The following is a 20,838-nucleotide window of genomic DNA, read 5'->3' on the forward strand; positions in this document are numbered from 1 at the left end:
GAATCACCAACTACCAAGAGCCCCCCTCCCACCCTGCCCAAGGATGGTTCCTTGATGCGAAAGGATACCCGCTCACCAGCTGGGGAAGAAGGCCCTTCTGAGGGCACATTCCCCTTATCCTCAGCATGGTGCCCTGTTTCTCCTTGACCCTCATGCTCCCTGACAGTGGCGAGGCTGCCAAATCCAGAGTGGGACATATCTATCAAGTCCCCAAGAGTCTTTTCTGTGCACCTAACTGACTGTCTCTGCTTCTCCAGGGCAGCCACCTTGGCCTCAAGGGAGCAAATATGTTCCCTGGGCAAAGAGCCCTTTAGCTCGCCCTTCGGCTCATGCCAGAGGCTCGTGCCTCTGGCAAGGGGCTTTCTTAAATACTGAATTACAGTCAATCACAGTCAAACAATGCCCCTTCCTCTCCCTCTCTCAAGCAGCCAGGACTCTGCAACAACTCTAATCACTTTCACACACTCCCAAACAAAAGAGCCACAGGCAAAGAGCCCTTTAGCTCGTGCCTCTGGCAAGGTGCTTTCTTAAATACTGAATTACAGTCAATCACAGTCAAACAATGCCCCTTCCTCTCCCTCTCTCAAGCAGCCAGGACTCTGCAACAACTCTAATCACTTTCACACACTCCCAAACACAGTCCTCCTACACAACATCCTCAGCTGAATCCACTCAGCTGAAAGCAAAATAAAAATACACTCACCCCTCTAGCAGCTCTGTCTCCTGCTCCTGCTCAGAGCTCAGCTGCGTCTGCTCTGCCTCTGGCAAGGTGCTTCCTTAAATAGAGGCCTCCCCCAGCAGAGAGCGGGCAGCAGCTATTCAAATTCACCCAGGCACTCAATCACAGGCAAAACAATGCCCCTTCCTCTTCCTCTCAATTACAGTCAATCACAGTCAAACAATGTCCCTTCCTCTCCCTCTCTCAAGCAACCAGGACTCTGCAACAACTCAAATCACTTTCACACACTCCCAAACACAGTCCTCCCACACAATAGCCTCAGCTGAATCCCCTCAGCTGAAAGCAAAACAAAAATATACTCACCCCTCTAGCAGCTCTGTCTCCTGCTCCTAGGAACATTCGCTTATCATTCACCAATTTATTCCAGTTGCTGTTATGATTGTCTAATTTAATAAGACTGAGCAAACTTAGCTCCACATTGGATTGCAGGATTTTAAATTGTAAATTAAATGACCTCCTTCATGCATTAGCTTCATATGAGATTTCACCCACTTCAGCCCTTAGAACAACACCAACCACAAATTTGGGGGCCCACAATATATCATAAAGAAAGTTAACTAGCAGTTGATCCTTAGTACATATTGTCCCCCAGAAGCATAAAAGAATCTAGTAATTGCTTTCCCAATGCTATTCACAGCTCTTATTACCAATGTCTCATGAGTTCTCCATGAAAGATCAGCACAGAACAATACTCCAAGTATTTAAACCTGTTGCATAGGCAGACCAGCCACAGTACACTTACAATCCCTTATTTTCTGTTTTCTACTAAAAATGGCAACCTTAGACTTTGCTACATTAATTACCAAACCTTCCCTACAGCAGTCTTTAGAAAATAGATGGATATGTTTATGCAGACCCACTATGGACAATCAGTAAACACAAACTGGGGAAGTCACTATCAAGTGCAAATAAATATATTGAAAAAATACATCAAATGATTGACAAATATGCAAAATTACAGTATCATATTCAAAAATCATATAAAGTTCAAAAAAGGTACAAAGATTCCAAAGATTTATGAAGAGTCTGTCTTCAACTTCATTTCAAGGGAAGATTTCATCAAAAGTTATTGACTATGAAAAATATACAATATTTGGAAATCTTTGGAATCTCTGTACTTGAATTTTTGTCATTGTACCTTTTTGGACTTTATATACTTTTTGAATATGATACTGTAATTTTGCATATTTGTCAATCATTTGATGTATTTTTTCAATATATTTATTTGCACTTGTAACGACTTCCCCAGTTTGTGTTTACTGATTGTTGTATACTGGGAGGTCTTTGTGTTGATTGTTGACCCACTATGGACAGCAGGACAATGTCAGCTGCTTACAGGAGAACTGGTAATTTCACTGATGCGAGATAAGGCGAGTGGCAATCCTCTTGTAACAAAAAAGAATTAAGATTGTTAATATATAAATTAAATAACATAGGGGTCAAAATACATCCTTACTTAATGCCTTTATCTAGTGAAACAGGGTCTGTCAAGTACTCGTGACTTGGGCCATTGGGTGGTCATAAAGCTGACAAATAAGAAATAAAAGACGTTCATCCATAGATAGTTTTCCCAATTTTCCCCATAGTTTATCTCTGAGTATAGTATCGAAAGTGTTTCTAAGCTCCATGAAGGCCACACTTAATCATCCCTTCTTATTACCAGTATATTTCTTGATAATAAGCTGTAGAACATGGCAGAAGCCAGATTGTCTTGTTTTCTAACCAATTTACCAACTTACCATACAGCAGGGATGCATATTGTTAATTTCATTTGATATAATTTACCCACAACTGACAACAGGCTGATATGGCGGTCATTACAGGGGTTTGATGAGTCTCCTTTCTTGTGTATTGGCACAATGATAGCGTGATGCCAAACCAAATCCTAGGCATTATACCTGTATCATTAACTTGCATAAAAATTGGCGCCAAAATTTCTGTCCACCAATTTGGGTTTGATTTAAATAATTCTGGGGGGACCATTTCAGGGCCAAGAGCTTTACCTGACTTCATTTGTATTATTAAAGTTCTAACCTTCGACTGAGACAGGAGGCCGCACATTGGTGCCAGAAGATAAAGCCAGCTGAGCATTTGAGTCAGCCACAGATGGATCAGAAAACAGAGCTCTAAAATGTTCTTTCCAACAATTGGCAGAAATATGATATGAAACCAGAGGCCTAGAATTAAATTTTTCCACTATAGTAGTCCCAAAAGTTTTACTATCCTTCTGCTTAGCGGCCCAAATTAAACAGTCCCACTCCAGCCACAGGGCCTTCTTTTTCTTAAATTTAACAACAGCTTTATATTCCCACTTCAGAAGAAGTAGATACCATATCGTATGCCTTGAGTTACAAATTTGAAACTGGCAGTGCATATAACATATTGCACACTTGAATGCTCTACAGTCTGCATCAAACCACAAGCTTCCCAATATAACACCAAAAGAACTTTTAGCCAAACAGTCAGATGTATATATTGGTTGAAATAAATCTTATAAAATGTCTAAAAGATCTGAGGTGTTAAGTGCAAGCAGAGATCAAGGTCTTAAGGTAAATCGCTTTGGGATGGGTTCTTAATTCTTTGGCCTACTTCCCTATAGTTTACCATCAAGGGTCCTTGAGATGGATAATTAGCTTTACCCAGGACCAAAAGGACCACTTCTAAATGGAGATGTTCACCCCCCAGATACTCATTTTTTCTGAGAAATTCAATTAAGCAAAACAATTCAAAGGAAGCAATTAAAAAATCTTCCTCAGAAGAAATGTTCTAGTCTTTCTTGAGCAGAGTTACACCTATTAGAACATAGCAGGCACATACTCTTCCTAATCCTAAAGATAAACACAATTCCTTTACTTACTTTTAATGCTATACCTAATCCATTTTCATTTAATATAATTATTACTGACTGTGTTCTGGTGAACTGAATTCAGAAGATGAGCACCAACCAGTGTTGAGGTTTTTAACCCAATTGAAAGTTAAGAAGGATAAGCCCTTAAAAACAACATCAAAATACACTTAAAACATTCTTTAGAAAAGTGACAGCCATCTATTCAAAAAAGCAAATCAAACAATTGCAGGTTTTTGAAGGACAGGGAAAAATCTACCTCCACCACAGGCAGTCTTACTAGTCCCCCACCTCTAGAGTGCCAGAAATTGCAGCTTTCAGACCTTTTGGTAAATCAGGCAGCAAACATAAAGAATTAACTACACATCCCAGAGTCAGCAGTGTTGGTTCTAAATATGTTTTTTTTTAAGTTGATGAAGGGTAAAGATGCAAATATTTTTCAGCTTAACTCTGAGAACTAGTTCTTATTCCTCCTGGGCCATGAGTTGGGAGGAAAAAAATTTTTTAGGATACTTCCCAGAATTAATATTAGCAGGAACAGGTTGAAAACAGCTTGCTGCTTTAGCTTTGGTTGTTCTTTTTCTTTCTCCCTTCTCACATTCTCACAGCTTGGTAACTTTGTAATAGTGTGTTGGGGCAGGTGGGAATTGGCAACTAAGAGAACTGATGCCAAGCCATTGAGTGCCAAGCAAATTTTGGAGGTACTTATGTACTTAGTGCATTTTTATCCTGCCACTGCTCCAAAGATTCAAGGTACCATTCATCAGTCTCCACTCCTCTATTTTACCCTCAAAGTAACCCTGCAAGGTAGGTCAGAATGAGAGAGAGTCACCTAGCAAGCTTTGTGGCAGTTTGGGGAACCACGTGCCTTCCAGATTCTAGTATGACCACTACATGAAACTGGCTTTCTTGGTATTGACTGCAACAAGCTCATAATGGCTTGGGAATTTCTTAACTAGGAAAGGTGGTTTCAGAAATTCATCAACACCATTCTTGTTCATTAGCTTGTGTGCGTAGTCCACAAAGGCGAACAGTCGTGTGCATCAGCATTACATAGGCAAGTAACAATGGACATTAAACAGAATGCGTGGGGGAAAATAAAAAGAATTACAATACAATCATAAAAGGTAAAGGTTTCCCTTGCTTGAAAGCTAGTTGAATCCAACTCTAGGGGGTGGTGCTGATCTCCGTTTCCAAGCCGAAGAGCCAGTGCTGTCCAAAGACATTTCTGTGGTCATGTGGCTGGCATGACTGAACACCGAGGCACACGGAATGCTGTTACCTTCCCACTGAAGTGGTACCTATTTATCTACTCGCAATTTCTTGCTTTCGAACTGCTAGGTTGGCAGGAGCTGGGCCAGATACAGGAGCTCACTCTGTCACATGGCACTAGGGTCTCGAACTGCCGAACTACAGACCTTCCAGTCTGCAGCTTAGTGTCTTAACACCCTCAAATACAATGTCATTAAAAATAGGATACTGGTTCAGTAATCAAAAAAAAAAGCATGCATTTACATGCCTTTACCTTTTCAATTGCTTTTCTTTGTGTTTCTAAATCCATCCATGTATTTTCTTTTTCCAACATGTCTATAAAAGCCCAACGAATTCCTTCAGTCAACTCTGCCATCTGCAATAAAGGTTTTCACATATAAGAACCTGAGGAATGTGCAGTGTCATAAAGAATACTGGTCTTATTAAGTAAGGGATGTCAGCATCTACAGCCAGTGAGGATGTTGCTGTGTATCTAGATGTGCATGCATATTCCCAGCATCTCAGAGCTCAACTGTACCCCACTGAGCCCATCTGAGGCCACTAGCTCTATGCAACTATAGGTGGATCAAGGCCTTTGCATATACAAACAACATCAAATTTCCTTTATTTTTCCTTCTTTTCTCCTTCTTCTTCCCCAAGGTCTATTTTATTCTTGCTTTGCATTGTCAGCTGTAACTACCAAGAGTCAGGTTTCCTGTCTATAATGCATATGATACACTCCAGAATTTCACACTTTTTGTTTTTTAAACAGATGTTGTTTACAACTGAAATTGCTCCAAATACATTACATTCAATTTTTTTACTTCACAAAAAGAATATTCAACAAATTCCAGCTTAAGGCGATTGGAAGAGTTTGTAAGAAACTGATATGACATCACAACCCATATCAAAATATGTGAATCACTGCCACCGCTATCTTTGATGTATCTTATATCTCAGAAAAGGAGGGTAAACTGATATAAATGTGTTATGTCCCTGTTGCTTGATTCTCATTGTGAGTTGCTTTTGGTTCTTCTCATAGGTCTTTCTGCCTTTAAATTGGATTGCAATTCCTACAGCAGACTAACATGCATGGAGTGAAAGGCTGCTGGAATGTTTACAGGTAATTTGAACTATACGGGTGACCACCATACTAAGGTTCAAAGGCACTTAAGTATTAGGACTAGGTTACTAAAACAGGTTATCAAAACAGGTAAATATTTACAAAGCTGGTTATTGATCTTCTACATGGCCCAGCCAAAGACAAAAGGAGCCCTGAACAGAGGGTTCACTCCTGGAAAAGAAGTAATTTCACCTTGGACAGATCACTGATAATTGCAGACAACCTGCTTCAGCAACAACAGAAACATATAGACTCTGAGGTATTATACACCCCAAAGCATTTAAAGCAAAGCCAGGGAATCCATCACTTCAGGGCATCATTGAAGGGATGTGGTAAGGGATGTGCTCTTCATTACGTTTTGAAGGGATATGCTTTTTATTACCTTTTTTTCTGAGGTGCAGGAAGGGAGGAGAGAAAAGGAGCCAACCCAACAACGAGGACGACAGTGCTTAATGAAACGCTAACCAGTTACTTTGGCCATCTCTGACTCAGAAGTGTCAGGTTTGGGGGGTACATAAAACTCTTCCTGACGGATGGAGCCGGTGGACCCTGTCCTCCTGTACTGTCCACCCCAGCAGTTAAGATCTTCTCTCTGTGTGCTTGCCTTCAGAGCTGGTAAGGCGGGTGGTGACTAGGCAGAGGGCATTTTATCTGGTGGCAATCTCCTCCTTGAGGCTCACCTGGTTTCTGTTTTACTGTCTTTTAGGGGCTGGGCCAAAGCATACCTTATTATCCAGGCATTTTATCTTAACAGCTTTTCAATGGTCTATTTCTGGTCTGAGACCTGTTTTATGCATAGTGTTTATGCTATTTATGACCCATGGTGTTTGTTTTATACTGTTACATTATTTTAAATATAAGTCGTCTCAAGCAGGACTCTGAAGAGGTTTTGCATTTTTTTTAATGCTTGTATTTTGCAATGCTTCATTTCCCTTCATCATTAATGGCCATGAAAGCTTGAGTTAGAGGCAGAAGCTGGGGGTTCCCCCCCCCCACATCATTCAGCTCTTCAGCAGGCTGTAAAGTTCAGTTGTGGAACAATGAGATAAATGGTAGGTGACTCATGCACCTGACTGAGAGTTTTGATATTGACCTAAGTGGATGACTTTTTAAAAATGACTGAAGACAATTATAGCATCTCATTATTATGATTTATTACTGTCCTTTTAATGTTGTACAATTTTATACAATATAAAAATCAGTACAGACTCAGCATTAAATATGGCCAAGAGTTCAACAGTCTGGAGTAAACTGCATCCCAGGGAATAAGGTAACTTAGAAAATATTGATGGCTGAGCAGTGTATCAATTAACTTAGTGCACTAATGAGATGAACTCCCTGTACTTGGAGGCTGCCAGTTCATATTCTAGCTATACAATTGGACCCTGGTGTATATTCTAGATTTTATGCACCAGCTGTAGCAGTAGGGGTTGGGAAAGAAATCTATTCATACCATCAGAGTTGTTATCAAAATTGCTCAGGCGTAGCTGTATGAAATACTGCCTAGACTGTAGGTCAAAAAACAGTGCTATATTTAGACACAAATAATATCTCTTTGATAAAAGGAGGGGAGACAAGAAGATATCCAGGGCATGAGCTCATTGGTGACTAAATCTGAAAACACCATCCTTCCTGTAACTCATTATTTCTTTAGCATGGACTTTCCACTAGAAAAGGGAGCGGTTTTTGACAACATTTACGCTGCTGAAAAACAGGACAAAAAGAGAAGGAAAGAATGAACAAAAGATGTCACATATTGGAAGGGGAAGAAATCAACAGGGTACGCAGTTTACAATTCAAACTTTATTCATGTTCCTTCCCAAGTGAATCTCACAGGTTTCATTCAAAGACTATAATATTAGTAAGCTCACACCTTGAACAAAACTTCGGGGGCGGTCGCACGAGTGAGATAAAGGGGGGGGAAGTGAGGCTATTTCCTCTGGAGGAATTTGACCCGCAGTTGCGCGATCACATAGTCCTTGGAAGCTGTGGGCACAGCCTGCCACTGTGTGATCAGACGCAACCACAGGTGAGTTGTTTTTTCCTTGCCATTTGTTTCCAATGCACTTCAATGAGGAATTGATGATTCGCATCTCCTCACTGAGGGCTCCCTATGGAGTTTGTGTTGATGAGCATACAGAGAAGGGGGGGAACCGGCACGGAGTCTGGATGGCCTGATCAGACCATCCTGACGCCATGAGAGCAACCTGGAGTGATCAGACAGGGGAAAGTCTGTCTGTGGCTTGTCACAACCTGTTTACTACCGGATTTTCCCCTGTGTCTTTTTACTTTGCTTCTGCGGCAGAGCAAAACGGGTTGCTGATGGATGCGGGGCACTTCCCAGATGTTCGTGCCCTTTAAATCTGCCCGGCATTTGTGCCTATGGCAGAGTTAATTGTGCATGTGATCGTGCCCTTTGTTGGTCTTAAAGGTGCCATTGGACTCTAACTTTATCCTTCTGAGTAAACATTCATAGGAGCAGATCATTAGTCAAATAATTAAAGGTCTAGCTCCTATAATTTCTGTATGTAATTTGGTATCTCTAGTCCATTTGGAAAAATAGAATGTTAACAACACTGAAGGATACCAGTAAAGTAATATGAAGTATTACAAAACAATTGAAGCTGCAGTAAAAATTGAAGCTACATGTGTCATATGTATAAAGTCACAGGTTTAACCTCGGCTGCCTTGTTAAAGGGCATTAGTAGCAGAGATGGGAAAGGTGATAATAGCAAACTGCTGCTGTTGACACTCAACAGTACTGAACTAAATTAACCACCTCTCTGACCGAGAGTCGACTGCACCAATAAAAAGACTCTGTTCTTTTAAACAGTGTATTATGAGAGCTCGTTTGTGTGCACAAACTTGTGTAAATGCACAAGGTTTCTTGTTCTAATCATTCTCTGGCAGGCTTTCAATATAAGTGCTCCTTATTAAGTCCTTGGAATTTTGTAACAATTGTCACAATCCTCTTCATAAATACAAGTTGTTGTTGTTGTTCAGTCGCACAGTCGAGTCCGACTCTTCGCGACCCCATGGACGAGCTCTCTCCAGGCCTTCCGGTCTTCTGCCGTCCTCTGAAGTTGGCTCAACTTCATGTTCGTTGCATCGATGACACTGTCTAACCATCTCATCCTTTGCCGTCCCCGTCTTCTTTGACCTTCAATCTTTCCAAGCATCAGGGTCTTCTCCAGTGAGTGCTCCCTTCTCATTTGGTGGCCAAAGTATTTGAGCTTCAGTTTCATTATCTGGCCTTCCAGGGAACAGTCAGGGTTGATTTCTTTGAGGATTGACTGATTTGTTCTTCTTGCAGTCCAAGGGACTCTCAAGAGTCTCCTCCAGCACCATAGTTCAAAAGAATCTATTCTTCGGCGCTCGGCCTTCCTTATAGTCCAGCTCTCGCAGCCATACATGACTACTGGGAATACCATTGCTTTGACCATGCGGACTTTTGTTGGCAGGGTGATGTCTCTACTTTTTATCATGCTGTTTAGGTTCGCCATCGCTTTCCTCCCAAGGAGCAGGCGTCTTTTAATTTCATGGCTGCAGTCACAGTCTGCGGTGATCTGGGATCCCAGGAACGTGAAGTCTGTCACTACTTCCACAGCTTCCCCTTCTATTTGCCAAGGAGTGATGGGGCCGGATGCCATGATCTTAGTTTTTTTGATGTTGAGCTTCAAGCCCACTTTTGCGCTCTCCTCTTTTACTCTGAGCAAGAGGTTCTTTAGATCCTCTTCACTTTCAGCCATTAGAGTGGTATCATCTGCATATCTGAGGTTGTTGATCTTTTCCCCAGCAATCTTAATTCCCGCTTGTGATTCATCCAGGCCAGCATTTCGCATGATGTACTCTGCATATATATTAAATAAGCAAGGTGACAGTATACATCCTTGTCGTACTCCTTTTCCTATGCTGAACCAATCAGTTGTTCCGTATCCGGTTCTAACTGTCGCTTCTTGGCCCTTATACAGGTTTCTCAAGAGACATGTGAGGTGGTCTGGTACTCCCATCTCTTTAAGGACCTGCCATAGTTTGTTGTGATCCACACAGTCAAAGGCTTTAGCATAGTCAATGAAGCAGAAGTAGATATTTTTCTGGTACTCTCTTGCTTTCTCCATAATCCAGCGAATGTTGGCAATATGATCTCTCGTTCCTCTACCTCTTCGAAACCCAGCTTGTACTTCTGGTAGTTCTCTATCCACGTACTGTTGAAGCCTAGCTTGTAGGATCTTGAGCATGACCTTGCTAGCGTGTGATATGAGTGCAATTGTGCGATAGTTTGAACATTCCTTGGCATTGCCCTTCTTTGGGATTGGAATGTATACTGATCTTTTCCAATCCTGTGGCCACTGTTGCGTTTTCCAAATTTGCTGGCAAATGGAGTGCAGAACTTTAACAGCATCCTCTTCTAAGACTTTGAATAGCTCAGCTGGGATACCATCACCTCCACTAGCTTTGTTGTTAGTAATGCTTTCTAAGGCCCATTTAACTTCACATTCCAGGATGTCTGGCTCAAGGTCAGTGATTATACCGTCGTGTTTGTCAAGGACATTGAGGTCTTTCTTGTATAGTTCTTCTGTGTATTCTTGCCATCTTTTCCTAATCTCTTCTGCTTCTGTTAGGTCCCTACCGTTTTTGTCCTTTATCATGGCCAGCTTTGCATGGAACGCTCCCTTGATTTCTCCAATTTTCTTGAAGAGATCTCTAGTCCTTCCCATTCTATTGTTTTCTTCTATTACTTTGCACTGTTCATTCAGGAAGGCCTCCTTATCTCTCCTTGCTGTTCTCTGGAAATCTGCGTTCAGTTGGGTAAATCTTTCCTTTTCGCCTTTGCCTTTCGCTTTCCTTCTTTCCTCTGCTATTTGTAAAGCCTCATCAGAAAGCCACTTTGCTTTCTTACATTTCTTTTTCTTTGGGATGGTGGTGATTGCTGCCTCCTGTACGATGTCACGAACCTCTGTCCATAGTTCTTCAGGCACTCTATCTATCAAATCCAGACCCTTGAATCTATTCTTCACCTCTACTGTATATTCATCAGGGATGCGATCTAGGTCAAACCTGAATGGCCTCGTGGTTTTCCCAATTTTCTTCAGTTTAAGTCTGAATTTTGCAATGAGTAGCTCATGATCTGAACCACAGTCAGCTCCAGGTCTTGTTTTTACTGACTGAATAGAGCTTCTCCATCTTTGACTGCAAATTATATAGTCAATCTGATTTCGGTGTTGCCCATCTGGTGATGTCCATGTGTAGAGTCGCCTCTTAGGTTGTTGGAAAAGGGTGTTCGCTATGACCAGTGTGTTCTCTTGACAAAACTCTGTTAACCTTTGCCCTGCTTCATTTTGCTTTCCAAGGCCAAACTTGTCTGTTATTCCAGTTACCTTTTGACTTCCTACTTTAGCATTCCAGTCCCCTATGATGATGAGGACATCATTTTTTGGTGTTAGTTCTAGGAGGTGTTGTAGGTCTTCATAGAACCGGTCCACTTCAGCCTCTTCTGCATCAGTGGTTGGGGCATAGACTTGGATTACTGTGATGTTGAATGGTTTGCCTTGGAATCGGACAGAAATCATTCTGTCATTTTTGAGATTGTATCCCAGTACTGCCTTTTGCACTCTCTTGTTGACTATAAAGGCCACACCATTTTTTCTACGAGATTCCTGGCCACAGTAGTAGATATAATGGTCTTCTGAGTTAAATTCGCCCATTCCTGTCCACTTTAGTTCACTGATTCCTAGGATATCGATGTTCAGTCTTGCCATCTCATTTTTGACCACGTCAAGCTTACCTTGATTCATAGATCTTACATTCCAGGTTCCTATGCAGTATTGTTCTTTGCAGCATCGGACTTTCCTTTCACCATCAGACACATCCACAACTGAGCGTCCTTTCGGCTTTGGCCCAGCCGCTTCACTCTTTCTGGGGTTACTTGTACTTGTCCTCTGCTCTTCCTCAGTAGCATATTGGACACCTTCCGACCTGAGGGGCTCATCTTCCGGCGTCATATCTTTTAGCCATTTGATACTGTCCATGGGGTTTTCTTGGCAAACATACTGGAGTGGGTTGCCATTTCCTTCTCCAGGTGGATCACGCTTGGTCTGAGTTCTCTGCTGTGGCCTGTCCGTCTTGGGTGGCCCTTCACGGCATAGCCCACAGCTTCATTGAACTGCGCAAGCCCCCTCGCCACGACAAGGCAGTGATCCATGAGGGGAAAATACAAGTATCATTCCACAAAATTTTGTCCTTTTATCTACCTTTGTGAAATCTATTCTGACAAACTAGGATATAAAACCACAATTGTGACTAGGACAAGAAGCAGAAGAATTAGATATCAGTGAGCAAATGCTCAAGGGCCACTTCAGCCATATTTGCCAAGCAATGATCTGAAAAAGTGCACAAGGAAGTGGTCACAGAATTGTTGCAATTACATGTATGTGAGTATGGGATTGGACAGCTGTCAATCTGATATGCATAAACAGCAAAGAAGGTCCTGAGAACTCTGCTAGATATGTGCTGGACAGTCATGTACATGTTCTAAGAGCCTGCTAAATTTCCTACTTCATTTTTTAATTTATTTTTTTACCCATACTCTAATAGAAACCACAAGAAGCCATTGTTCCTGACTGACTTAGAGTTGGCTCAGGTATGTGGTTTAATGTGTAAGGTAAACCTTTATTTTTTCAGAGCCAAACATTATGCAGATTTGGGCCTGCTACTGTCACAATGGAAGATATAATGCATGAGATGGAAGGCAGAGTTGGACTCTTCCAGGATGCGTGGTGCTCCACCTAAACTCTGTTTTAACATTTCCATATTTTGTGGAATTAGAAGGGGGGGAAGGCTTGCAGAAAAACTCCCAAGTTGGTGGCAGGGTTGTTCCACCTCTTATATGCATGCCTTACTTTAAAACTGACCAATCCCTTGCTTTTAGAGAATCAGCAAAGGCCTGGTTAGGGGTTCACCACCTCTCTCTTTCCCCATGTTAAATAATGAATAGCTTTTACTCAGTTATTAAACCGTGTTTCTGCTCTGTTGATTATTTCTGGTGCTATCTACTGGACACTGACATATAAAAAATCTTTCGAAACTCTTGTCATAGGTATCACATTTTTGGTACAGTATTTCTTTGCTGTCAAGATTCTTCCAAAATTGTTTTCCAGTTGAGTGGTTCTTAATCCCACAATAACTCAGGGCTAATCCGAGGTGTTCATACCATAATTGTCTACTTTATGGAAGAAGAGAACAAATGTAAAAGCACTGAAATACATAAGAACTTACCATTTCCCTCCGGTCTTCTTGGAAATGAAGATCTACAAACATTCTGCCAACAACATAAGGGAGAGCGCTTTCCACAAAGTTTACACATTTATCCCATTGAGGCTCTAAGGAAGTTGTCCCCTGGATTATCTGTTTTTGATTTAAGATTGACAAATCATAATGGGCTTCCTTAGGAAAACATGTTGTGGCAAAGTCCATGAAATAAAGCAACTGGCATGTATAAATTTTTAAAAACCATGTATCTGGTTATAGACTTGCTGGCTCAGATTAAAATTTCACAAAAATCTCAGCAGTCATCAGGATTAGCCATCTGAAATTGGCCACAGATCCACCAAAGAATTTACCCATTTTCTGTCTATCCCTGTTTATTCCATAAAGGCATATACAACTAGGTATATACAGAAGGAAGACATTGTCCCCAGTCCAGGTAACATTAGCTGTGATTAGGAGCCAAACTAGATGGCATGGGGCAGCCATATTTCTTTAGTTAGGTATCTGCATTGTTCACCTATAAAGTGAGAGGTAATTCTAATTTTTATATCTGAGGAAAGAGAACTGTTCCCCATACCTCACTATGCTCCTACAGTCATATTTTCTTATAATGAGATACCTGTATCTCCACAGCTTTTGCTCCAGATGTGAATATAGAATGCATCTGAACAACAGATGAGGCAGCTCCCACATGTGACCTAAGTCTCACTGAAGCCCAATTCAATTTCAATTGCAGCATGGTGTGAAGAGGGCTCCTGAGCCAAAATGGGCCCCTGCAGAGCTGCTGCTTTGTGGTTGTGGGGAAAGTAAGTTGAGTCCAGGAAACGTGAACCAGATTTGTTAGAAATAATAATGTATGGCTTGGCACCTGCTGAAACCAATGGAAGAAGCTACTCACAAATAACTCAAGTAACAGTGAGAACAGTAACAGTGAGAACAGAACTACATCTGTTGTTCACATGCCTGCCATACTCACATATGAAACAAGTATGGGTGGAGGTGTCTAATTTTTATAAGGAAAATTGAGTAAGGGGACATTGTGAGGTACGGGGAGCACTCAGTTTGGCCAGGAAGCCCTGATCTAAATTATTAGAAATCATAAAGTAAATTTTGGCCAAAAGTCAACAGGACCAAGTTTAGCTGGACTGGGACCTGTTCCTATAATAGCGCATAATTGAAATAAACACCAATTTCTCACCATTCATGCATTTAAAGACCACATCCTTTCTGACATAGATATTAATGTCCATAAGAATAACAAACAGAACAATTTCAAGACAACAAGGGGAAAATGCCATTTTCTAGATTTACATATTTAACACTTTCTGACAAATCTTTTGAGAACATCTCAAGAATGTGAGGGTTTACCAACAAAATGGAACATAACAGAGCTTCCAAATTTTGATAATAGCCTCACAATTATTTGAAATCTTCAATGCCTTAGACTGTTGCATTCAGCATATTACAAAGCCCCAACCAATGACCTAGCCCATTCTTTCTGCTCCATATCTTAGCTACTAGCAAATGAAAATAACAACCTGATAGAAACAGGATTGTGAAATAAAGGGGGAAAGGCCTGGATGTATAAAAAGATAGTTTTGTTTACTTCCTGGAAGTAGAGATATGAAATGTGTCAGGAATCCAGTCACACTGGTTCCTGAACTGGTGACCTGAGCTCTGAAAAGGCAAGCCATACTGTTTAACCTTTATTAAAGCTTTCAGTTCAAGTCTGTAGATTGTTTAAATAACTGAGACACTTATGACTAAAGTTCTCCACCATCAACTGCACAGGCGTCTGAAAGTCTGACCTGTAGAAGTGCTGAATGGAGTTACAGTAATTTGGGACATCTGGCTATCAATTACAAGCAATGGTTTCATAGTCACAGGTGACATACTAATATCAACATCTCATACTTACCCTTGAAAATTCCAGCCACCTATATCGGAAACGTCGACTGAGGTTAAATATTCTTGCATAAACCATTCTCCATACCAAGTAGTTGGCAATAGTCCTGTCAAACCAGACACATCTTTATGTCAGACAGTTAAGCTCATGTGTCATAATGTACAGCTGTCTGATACTATAAATGAATACACAAATAGATTTTTTTTTCAGATGAGTGTACTGCCTGTGACGGCAGCAACTTCACCTTGAAAATTAATGAACAATGACCAAACTGACAAAAACGTATTATAGAGATGAGATCAAATGATAACAGCCATTTAGTGTGTGACTGAATGATGGGATCATCCATTCAAAAATATTTCAACCATTTTGCATCTAGAGCTGTAACATGACATTAATGCTTTTCTGCAAAAATAGGTTCCCCCCCAAGTACTTGCTGCTTTAAAAGGCAAGAACAACCAAAAAAAAAAAAATCCGGAATAATGTAACTTTTAAAAATCTATGGGAAAATTTGTCTTGTAGTTTAAGGATATGGATAAGAATCACCAGAGATCTTGGTATTACATTCAGAAAATGTGAAGCATACTACTATCTAAGTACCTACTAAGATAATTTGTGTGGCAGGTATAAACTGTATGCAGTAAGAAATAAACTCTCTAGATGTACTCCTACAATGACTAACAACAAAAGGTTCTTGTTGTAGGCCTATTTTTGTTAAATGTCTGAAAATTTCAGTCTAATATTGCTCTTTGCTGTTTGGAAAATAGCTAATAACAGCTGTTGTATAACTAGTTATCTGCTCCATTAAGTCAGAAGTGCAAATAATTATGTACTGGGAAGCTTTCAAACCACACATGATTTCATATACAGTACTTGTTTGAGATCTAGTTAGGTAGTCAACCTCTATCTTCATGTGTTTTGATTATTTTGTCCCCCACTCCCAAGCCTATGTGATCTCTCACAATATCTCCACTGCCGGAAGGGATTTCTGTCAGAAGAGCAACATTTCACCTCCTGCTACAGACCAAAATACACACACCCTGAAATGCTGCTCCTGGGAGTAGGGGACTGCAAGGAACAGCATGAGGGGAGGTCAGTAACTGGCCAGAGGAAAAAGGAATCTGCAAAAATCACACTCACCACTTCCATTAGCAGACATTCCCTCCTCTGTATCTAAAGCTATACCAGGATGAAGCGAGACATGACTGAACGGATCCACATGTTCTTACATTCATGTGCCAAGTGAAGAATGGGATGTAATTTTAACAGAAAATGAAGTTCACAGGTGAGTGGAGCTAAACCCTGTCCTTCCACCCTTCTTACCTCATGGTATTCCATTGTTCAAAGCATTTCTCTCCAAGTCCAGCTCTGACACCTTTGCAGCAGCTGCTCCTGCTCCCCGCCTTGCCTCCCCAATGGTGCCACAGCTGGCAGTGGCAGTGCCTCTTGAGGTGGCCTGACTCCTCCTTCTTCCTCTTGCTAAGAAATGGGCTGTTCTGAGTGCCTCACATGGCAGGAAAGGGGTGAAAGCCGAGCCCCACCCCACACTCATGGGAGCTGCTCAGGAGCTCCAGTCTCCAGTGTTGCCCCGACATCACCGACGTGCCGACGCCACTTCTGGGTGACGCAAGCACATTGTGTGCAATGTCACTGTCTGAATGTATTGTAAGTTACTACTATACTTGAGTTTATTTTTAAATACTCTGTAATTTTTCATAACAAGAGGAATCTTATTATATTGCAGATCTTTCATGACATTGTAAAGCACTTTATGAACAAGAGAACTTTTGTACTGCTCTGTAAGTAAGACTGTATTTGGATTTTATACTGTTTTTCATTGTTTACATTGTATATATGCTAAAGAATTGTATTTTTGTATACTACAGAACATTTCCTGAGGAAGATCCAATTTTGAAACGTTATATAATCCGGAGACAACGTTGATCTGTCGAGATGGGTGAGTGGGCGTCAGCGTGGCAAATGGGGTTCAGTGTGGCCAAGTGCAAAGTGATGCACATTGGAGCCAAAAATCCTAAATATAAATACACATTGATGGGGTCTGAACTGGCAGAGACTGACCAAGAGAGAGATCTTGGAATCATAGCAGATAACTCAATAAAAATGTTGAGACAGTGTGTAACTGCAATAAAAAAGGCCAACGCTATGCTGGGGATTATTAGGAAGGGAATTGAAAACAAATCAGCCAGTATCATAATGCTCCTGTATAAATCAATGGTGCAACCTCATTTGGAATACTGTGTACAGTTCTGGTCACCACACCTCAAAAAGGATATTACAGCACTAGAAAAAGTGCAGAAAAGAGCAACTAAAATGATAAAAGTGTTGGAACACTTTCCCTATGGAGAAAGGTTAAAACGCTTGGGGCTATTTAGCTTGGAGAAACGATGGCTGAGGGGTGACATGATCGAGGCTTATAAGATTATGCATGGGATAGAGCAGGTTGAGAAAGAAGTACTTTTCTCCCTTTCTCACAATACAAGAACTCGTGGGCACTCAATGAAATTGCTGAGCAGTCGGGTTGGAACAGATAAAAGGAAGTACTTCTTCACCAAAAGAGTGATTCACACATGGAATTCACTGCCACAGGAGGTGGTGGCCACTACAAGCATGGACAGCTTCAAGAGGGAATTGGATAAACATATGGAGCAGAAATCCATCAGTGGCTATTAGCCACAAGGTATAGATAGGAACTCTCAGGCTGGGGCAAGTGATGCAGTATATTCTTACTGCTGGGGGGGGCAGCAGTGGGAGGGCTTCTAGTGTCCTGGCCCCACTGCTGGACCTCCCGAGGGCACCTAGTATTTTTGGCCACTGTGTGACAGAGTGTTGGACTGGATGGGCCATTGGCCTGATCCAGCATTGGCTTCTCTTATGTTCTTATGTTGATGATGTACCTTTGCACTAGGATTTTCTTATGATTTGTAGGAATTGATCTATTGTGTTGTAGTGCTTCAGACTGTAAAGTAAGCATTTTCTTTGCAAGTAATTGACTGGAGGTAACTAACAGCATCCTAGTCTTTGAGGTGCAGTGTTATATCTCTTCTGTCACCAGACCAGAGAAATACATTTCAGTATACCATTCTAAATGCTAATATTCTTTGCATTATATTACAATCACTATTCCAATGTACTATTACAAATAAGAAATACACTAAAATATAGAGAGTGTATAGCCATTCTTAGTGAGAATACATATGTAAGGACTGGATGAGTTTAGCATACGTAGTGAGATAAGAAACCAATATTCCTGTTAAGTCCTGAAAGGTTGTTTGAAGTGCTGTAATAACTTGTAATTCAGCAATTTCCCTTTCCAGTCTGTTCCAGAAGTTCCTCTGCAATAAAACAGCTACTTTGAAGACACCCATTGAATGTCCTACAAGACTGAAGCATTCTCCTACAGGTTTCTCAGTCTTGTGATTCTTGATGTCAGATTTGTGTCCATGTATCCTTTGGCATAGGGTTTGACCTGTTTGCCATATGTAGGCCCTGTTCATACGAGCCCATTTGGTCCGGAAGCGGGACGGAACAGGGGCGGAGCAAACCGGCACGATCCCACCTCAACATCTGGGGAGCGTGCCGGATCCGTCCCGGTTCCGTCCCTTCCAGCGTTGCTCCGCGGCGAAAAAGAACCACCTCCCGAGGTGGTTCTTTCCGAAGGGCCGCAGCAATGCTGGCCGTGGGATCGCCGGCGCGTCCTTGCGCCGGCGCATCCCCGGCTCCTGGCCGAACTGCGCATGTGTGAGCATGCGCAGTTCGCCAGGCTCCCCTTCCCACCGCTGCGTTCTCCCCGGCATCTGATCATGCCGGGGAGCGTTGCGACGCGGCTCGGGGGGTCTGTGAGATCCCGCCGCGCCGTCCCAACTTTGCCGCGGCTCACTTTAGCCGCGGTACTAGCACCTAATTCCCTGCCGTGTGGCAGGGACCGTAGAGAGCCAAAGAGCATTGTTGGCATTTAATGGCATATACAATGTTAGATTGGGAGGCTGTCTGTGCACAAGACACAATCTCTAACAACTTCTCGCCCACAATAATGCAACCCCTAATTTGAACATGAACACTGGTACCAGAGCTTGCAATAAACCCAGATGCCAACTTTGCTGCCACATACACCCAGACAACACAATCACTGGATCTAACAACATCAACTACATCATCTCAGGCTCATTCACATGTTCATCTTCTAACATTGTATATGCTATTTTTATATTATTCTTAACAATATTTTTATTATTTGTATTTTTAAGAAAGCAGGGTTGTATAACTATGTAAGAGAAGTTAAGGCAGCCATACTCTAACCAGGGAAGATCTGAATTCTGTTCTTCAGCCTGGAGAAAAGGCTGCTTCCCCACTGTCACCACAAAGAAACTCAAACCATTACATCCATGGAGGTGAATGCAAAGTCATACGCAGCCTGTTACCCTTCCTACATATTCTCTACTTTTGTGATTCAGGATATTGTATTTTCCCATTTTTCCACAGGTTTCTTCTTTTTCTCCTAACACATATTATACACTGGGCTAGGCATATGTTCCTACAAAATACCAGATAATTGTCCATCTAGAAATCAGGGCTGCAGTCACACACACTAAATAATCCACTTTTAGTGCACTTTCCAACTGCATTTTACCATGTGAAGTGGCAAAATCCAGTTGGAAAGTGGATTGAAAGTGGATTATTTAGTGTGTGTGACCGCAGCCCAGGTCTGGGGCATCTGCATCATGACTTAATGTGAGCCACAGCATACTAAGGGCCAACCCGAAAGCACTTTTTCATTATAAGGTTCAAGGTAACCTACCAGCTGATAACAGGGAGCCATTTGAGTAATAAATCCTCTTCAGTAGTAAGTTAGCACAACCAGTCCTTATGCAATCTTGTGGGATCATAAAACTAAGATTTATTCTGGCATAAATTTATCTACAGACAGGATTAGAGTTTCCAGGGTGGAGTGACATGCGACAGCCAAATGGGTTTTAAACCTTCCAGTTCAGAAATTAAGCATCTGAGAACGCTGCCATTTATACAGAATCGAATGGCACTTTTGTAGTTCGCAGTCATTCACTTGAAGCTTCAGCATAGCTGGATCTCTTAACACTAATGCTCAGAGACATTAAAAACACATTTTCAGACTCGGCACTGGCAGTAAAAGAGCACATTTTTCTCTAAACTTTTTGGCAGTATTAGCCTCTTACACATAATAAAAGATATCCAGTGACAAATCAACTCTATAAAATTTTTGCAAGCAAGCTGATGCTATTTGTAATGATTTAACAGAACAGCATTAAGCCCATATTCCTGAGAAAAAGACTGCCACTTAGAATATGAGAACAGTCCGTAGAACGTTTTAAGGCTGTAACGTTGATTTTCATCAAACCAATCAATTGATTAAAGATTGTTAGATCCTTTTTAAAAGTCTGCAATTAACAGGGGCATTATCCCCAGTGTCTGAGTTTGGTCTTGGAAAGACATGGGAAACAATGAGCTGTATCACTGCTTTCTGAGACATTCCAAGTTTCAGCACATCAAGAACACTTGTCTCCCGCCGATTTCCGGTTTATGAAGCAGTGATGGTGGACGGTCTCCCCAAGCCGCGGGAGAGCGATCTGCACACCAGCAGCTTGGAGGGGTGCCACAGAGCCTTTGTGATAGGATCCAGGCCAGGGGGCTTTTGAAGGGTGGCATCTTCGATG

The 20,838-nt window shown here is 41.6% G+C and overlaps 1 protein-coding gene across 2 annotated transcripts in view; it reads right to left on the reverse strand.

Moving 5' to 3' along the window:
- PHEX (phosphate regulating endopeptidase homolog, X-linked) overlaps positions 1-20,838 on the reverse strand; it is a 226,349-nt gene that overhangs the window by 120,692 nt on the left and 84,819 nt on the right. For both annotated transcript variants that reach the window (XM_015422949.1, XM_015422951.1), the window contains exons 10-12: positions 15,143-15,236; positions 13,234-13,362; positions 5,110-5,211 (exon numbers count right to left, since the gene is read on the reverse strand). In XM_015422949.1, the coding sequence (XP_015278435.1) occupies positions 5,110-5,211; positions 13,234-13,362; positions 15,143-15,236 (325 nt within the window). The remainder of the gene's footprint in view (positions 1-5,109; positions 5,212-13,233; positions 13,363-15,142; positions 15,237-20,838) is intronic.

Source organism: Gekko japonicus, unplaced genomic scaffold (assembly GCF_001447785.1).
Source record: "Gekko japonicus isolate JY-2015 unplaced genomic scaffold, Gekko_japonicus_V1.1 scaffold117, whole genome shotgun sequence".
NCBI lineage: Eukaryota > Metazoa > Chordata > Lepidosauria > Squamata > Gekkonidae > Gekko > Gekko japonicus.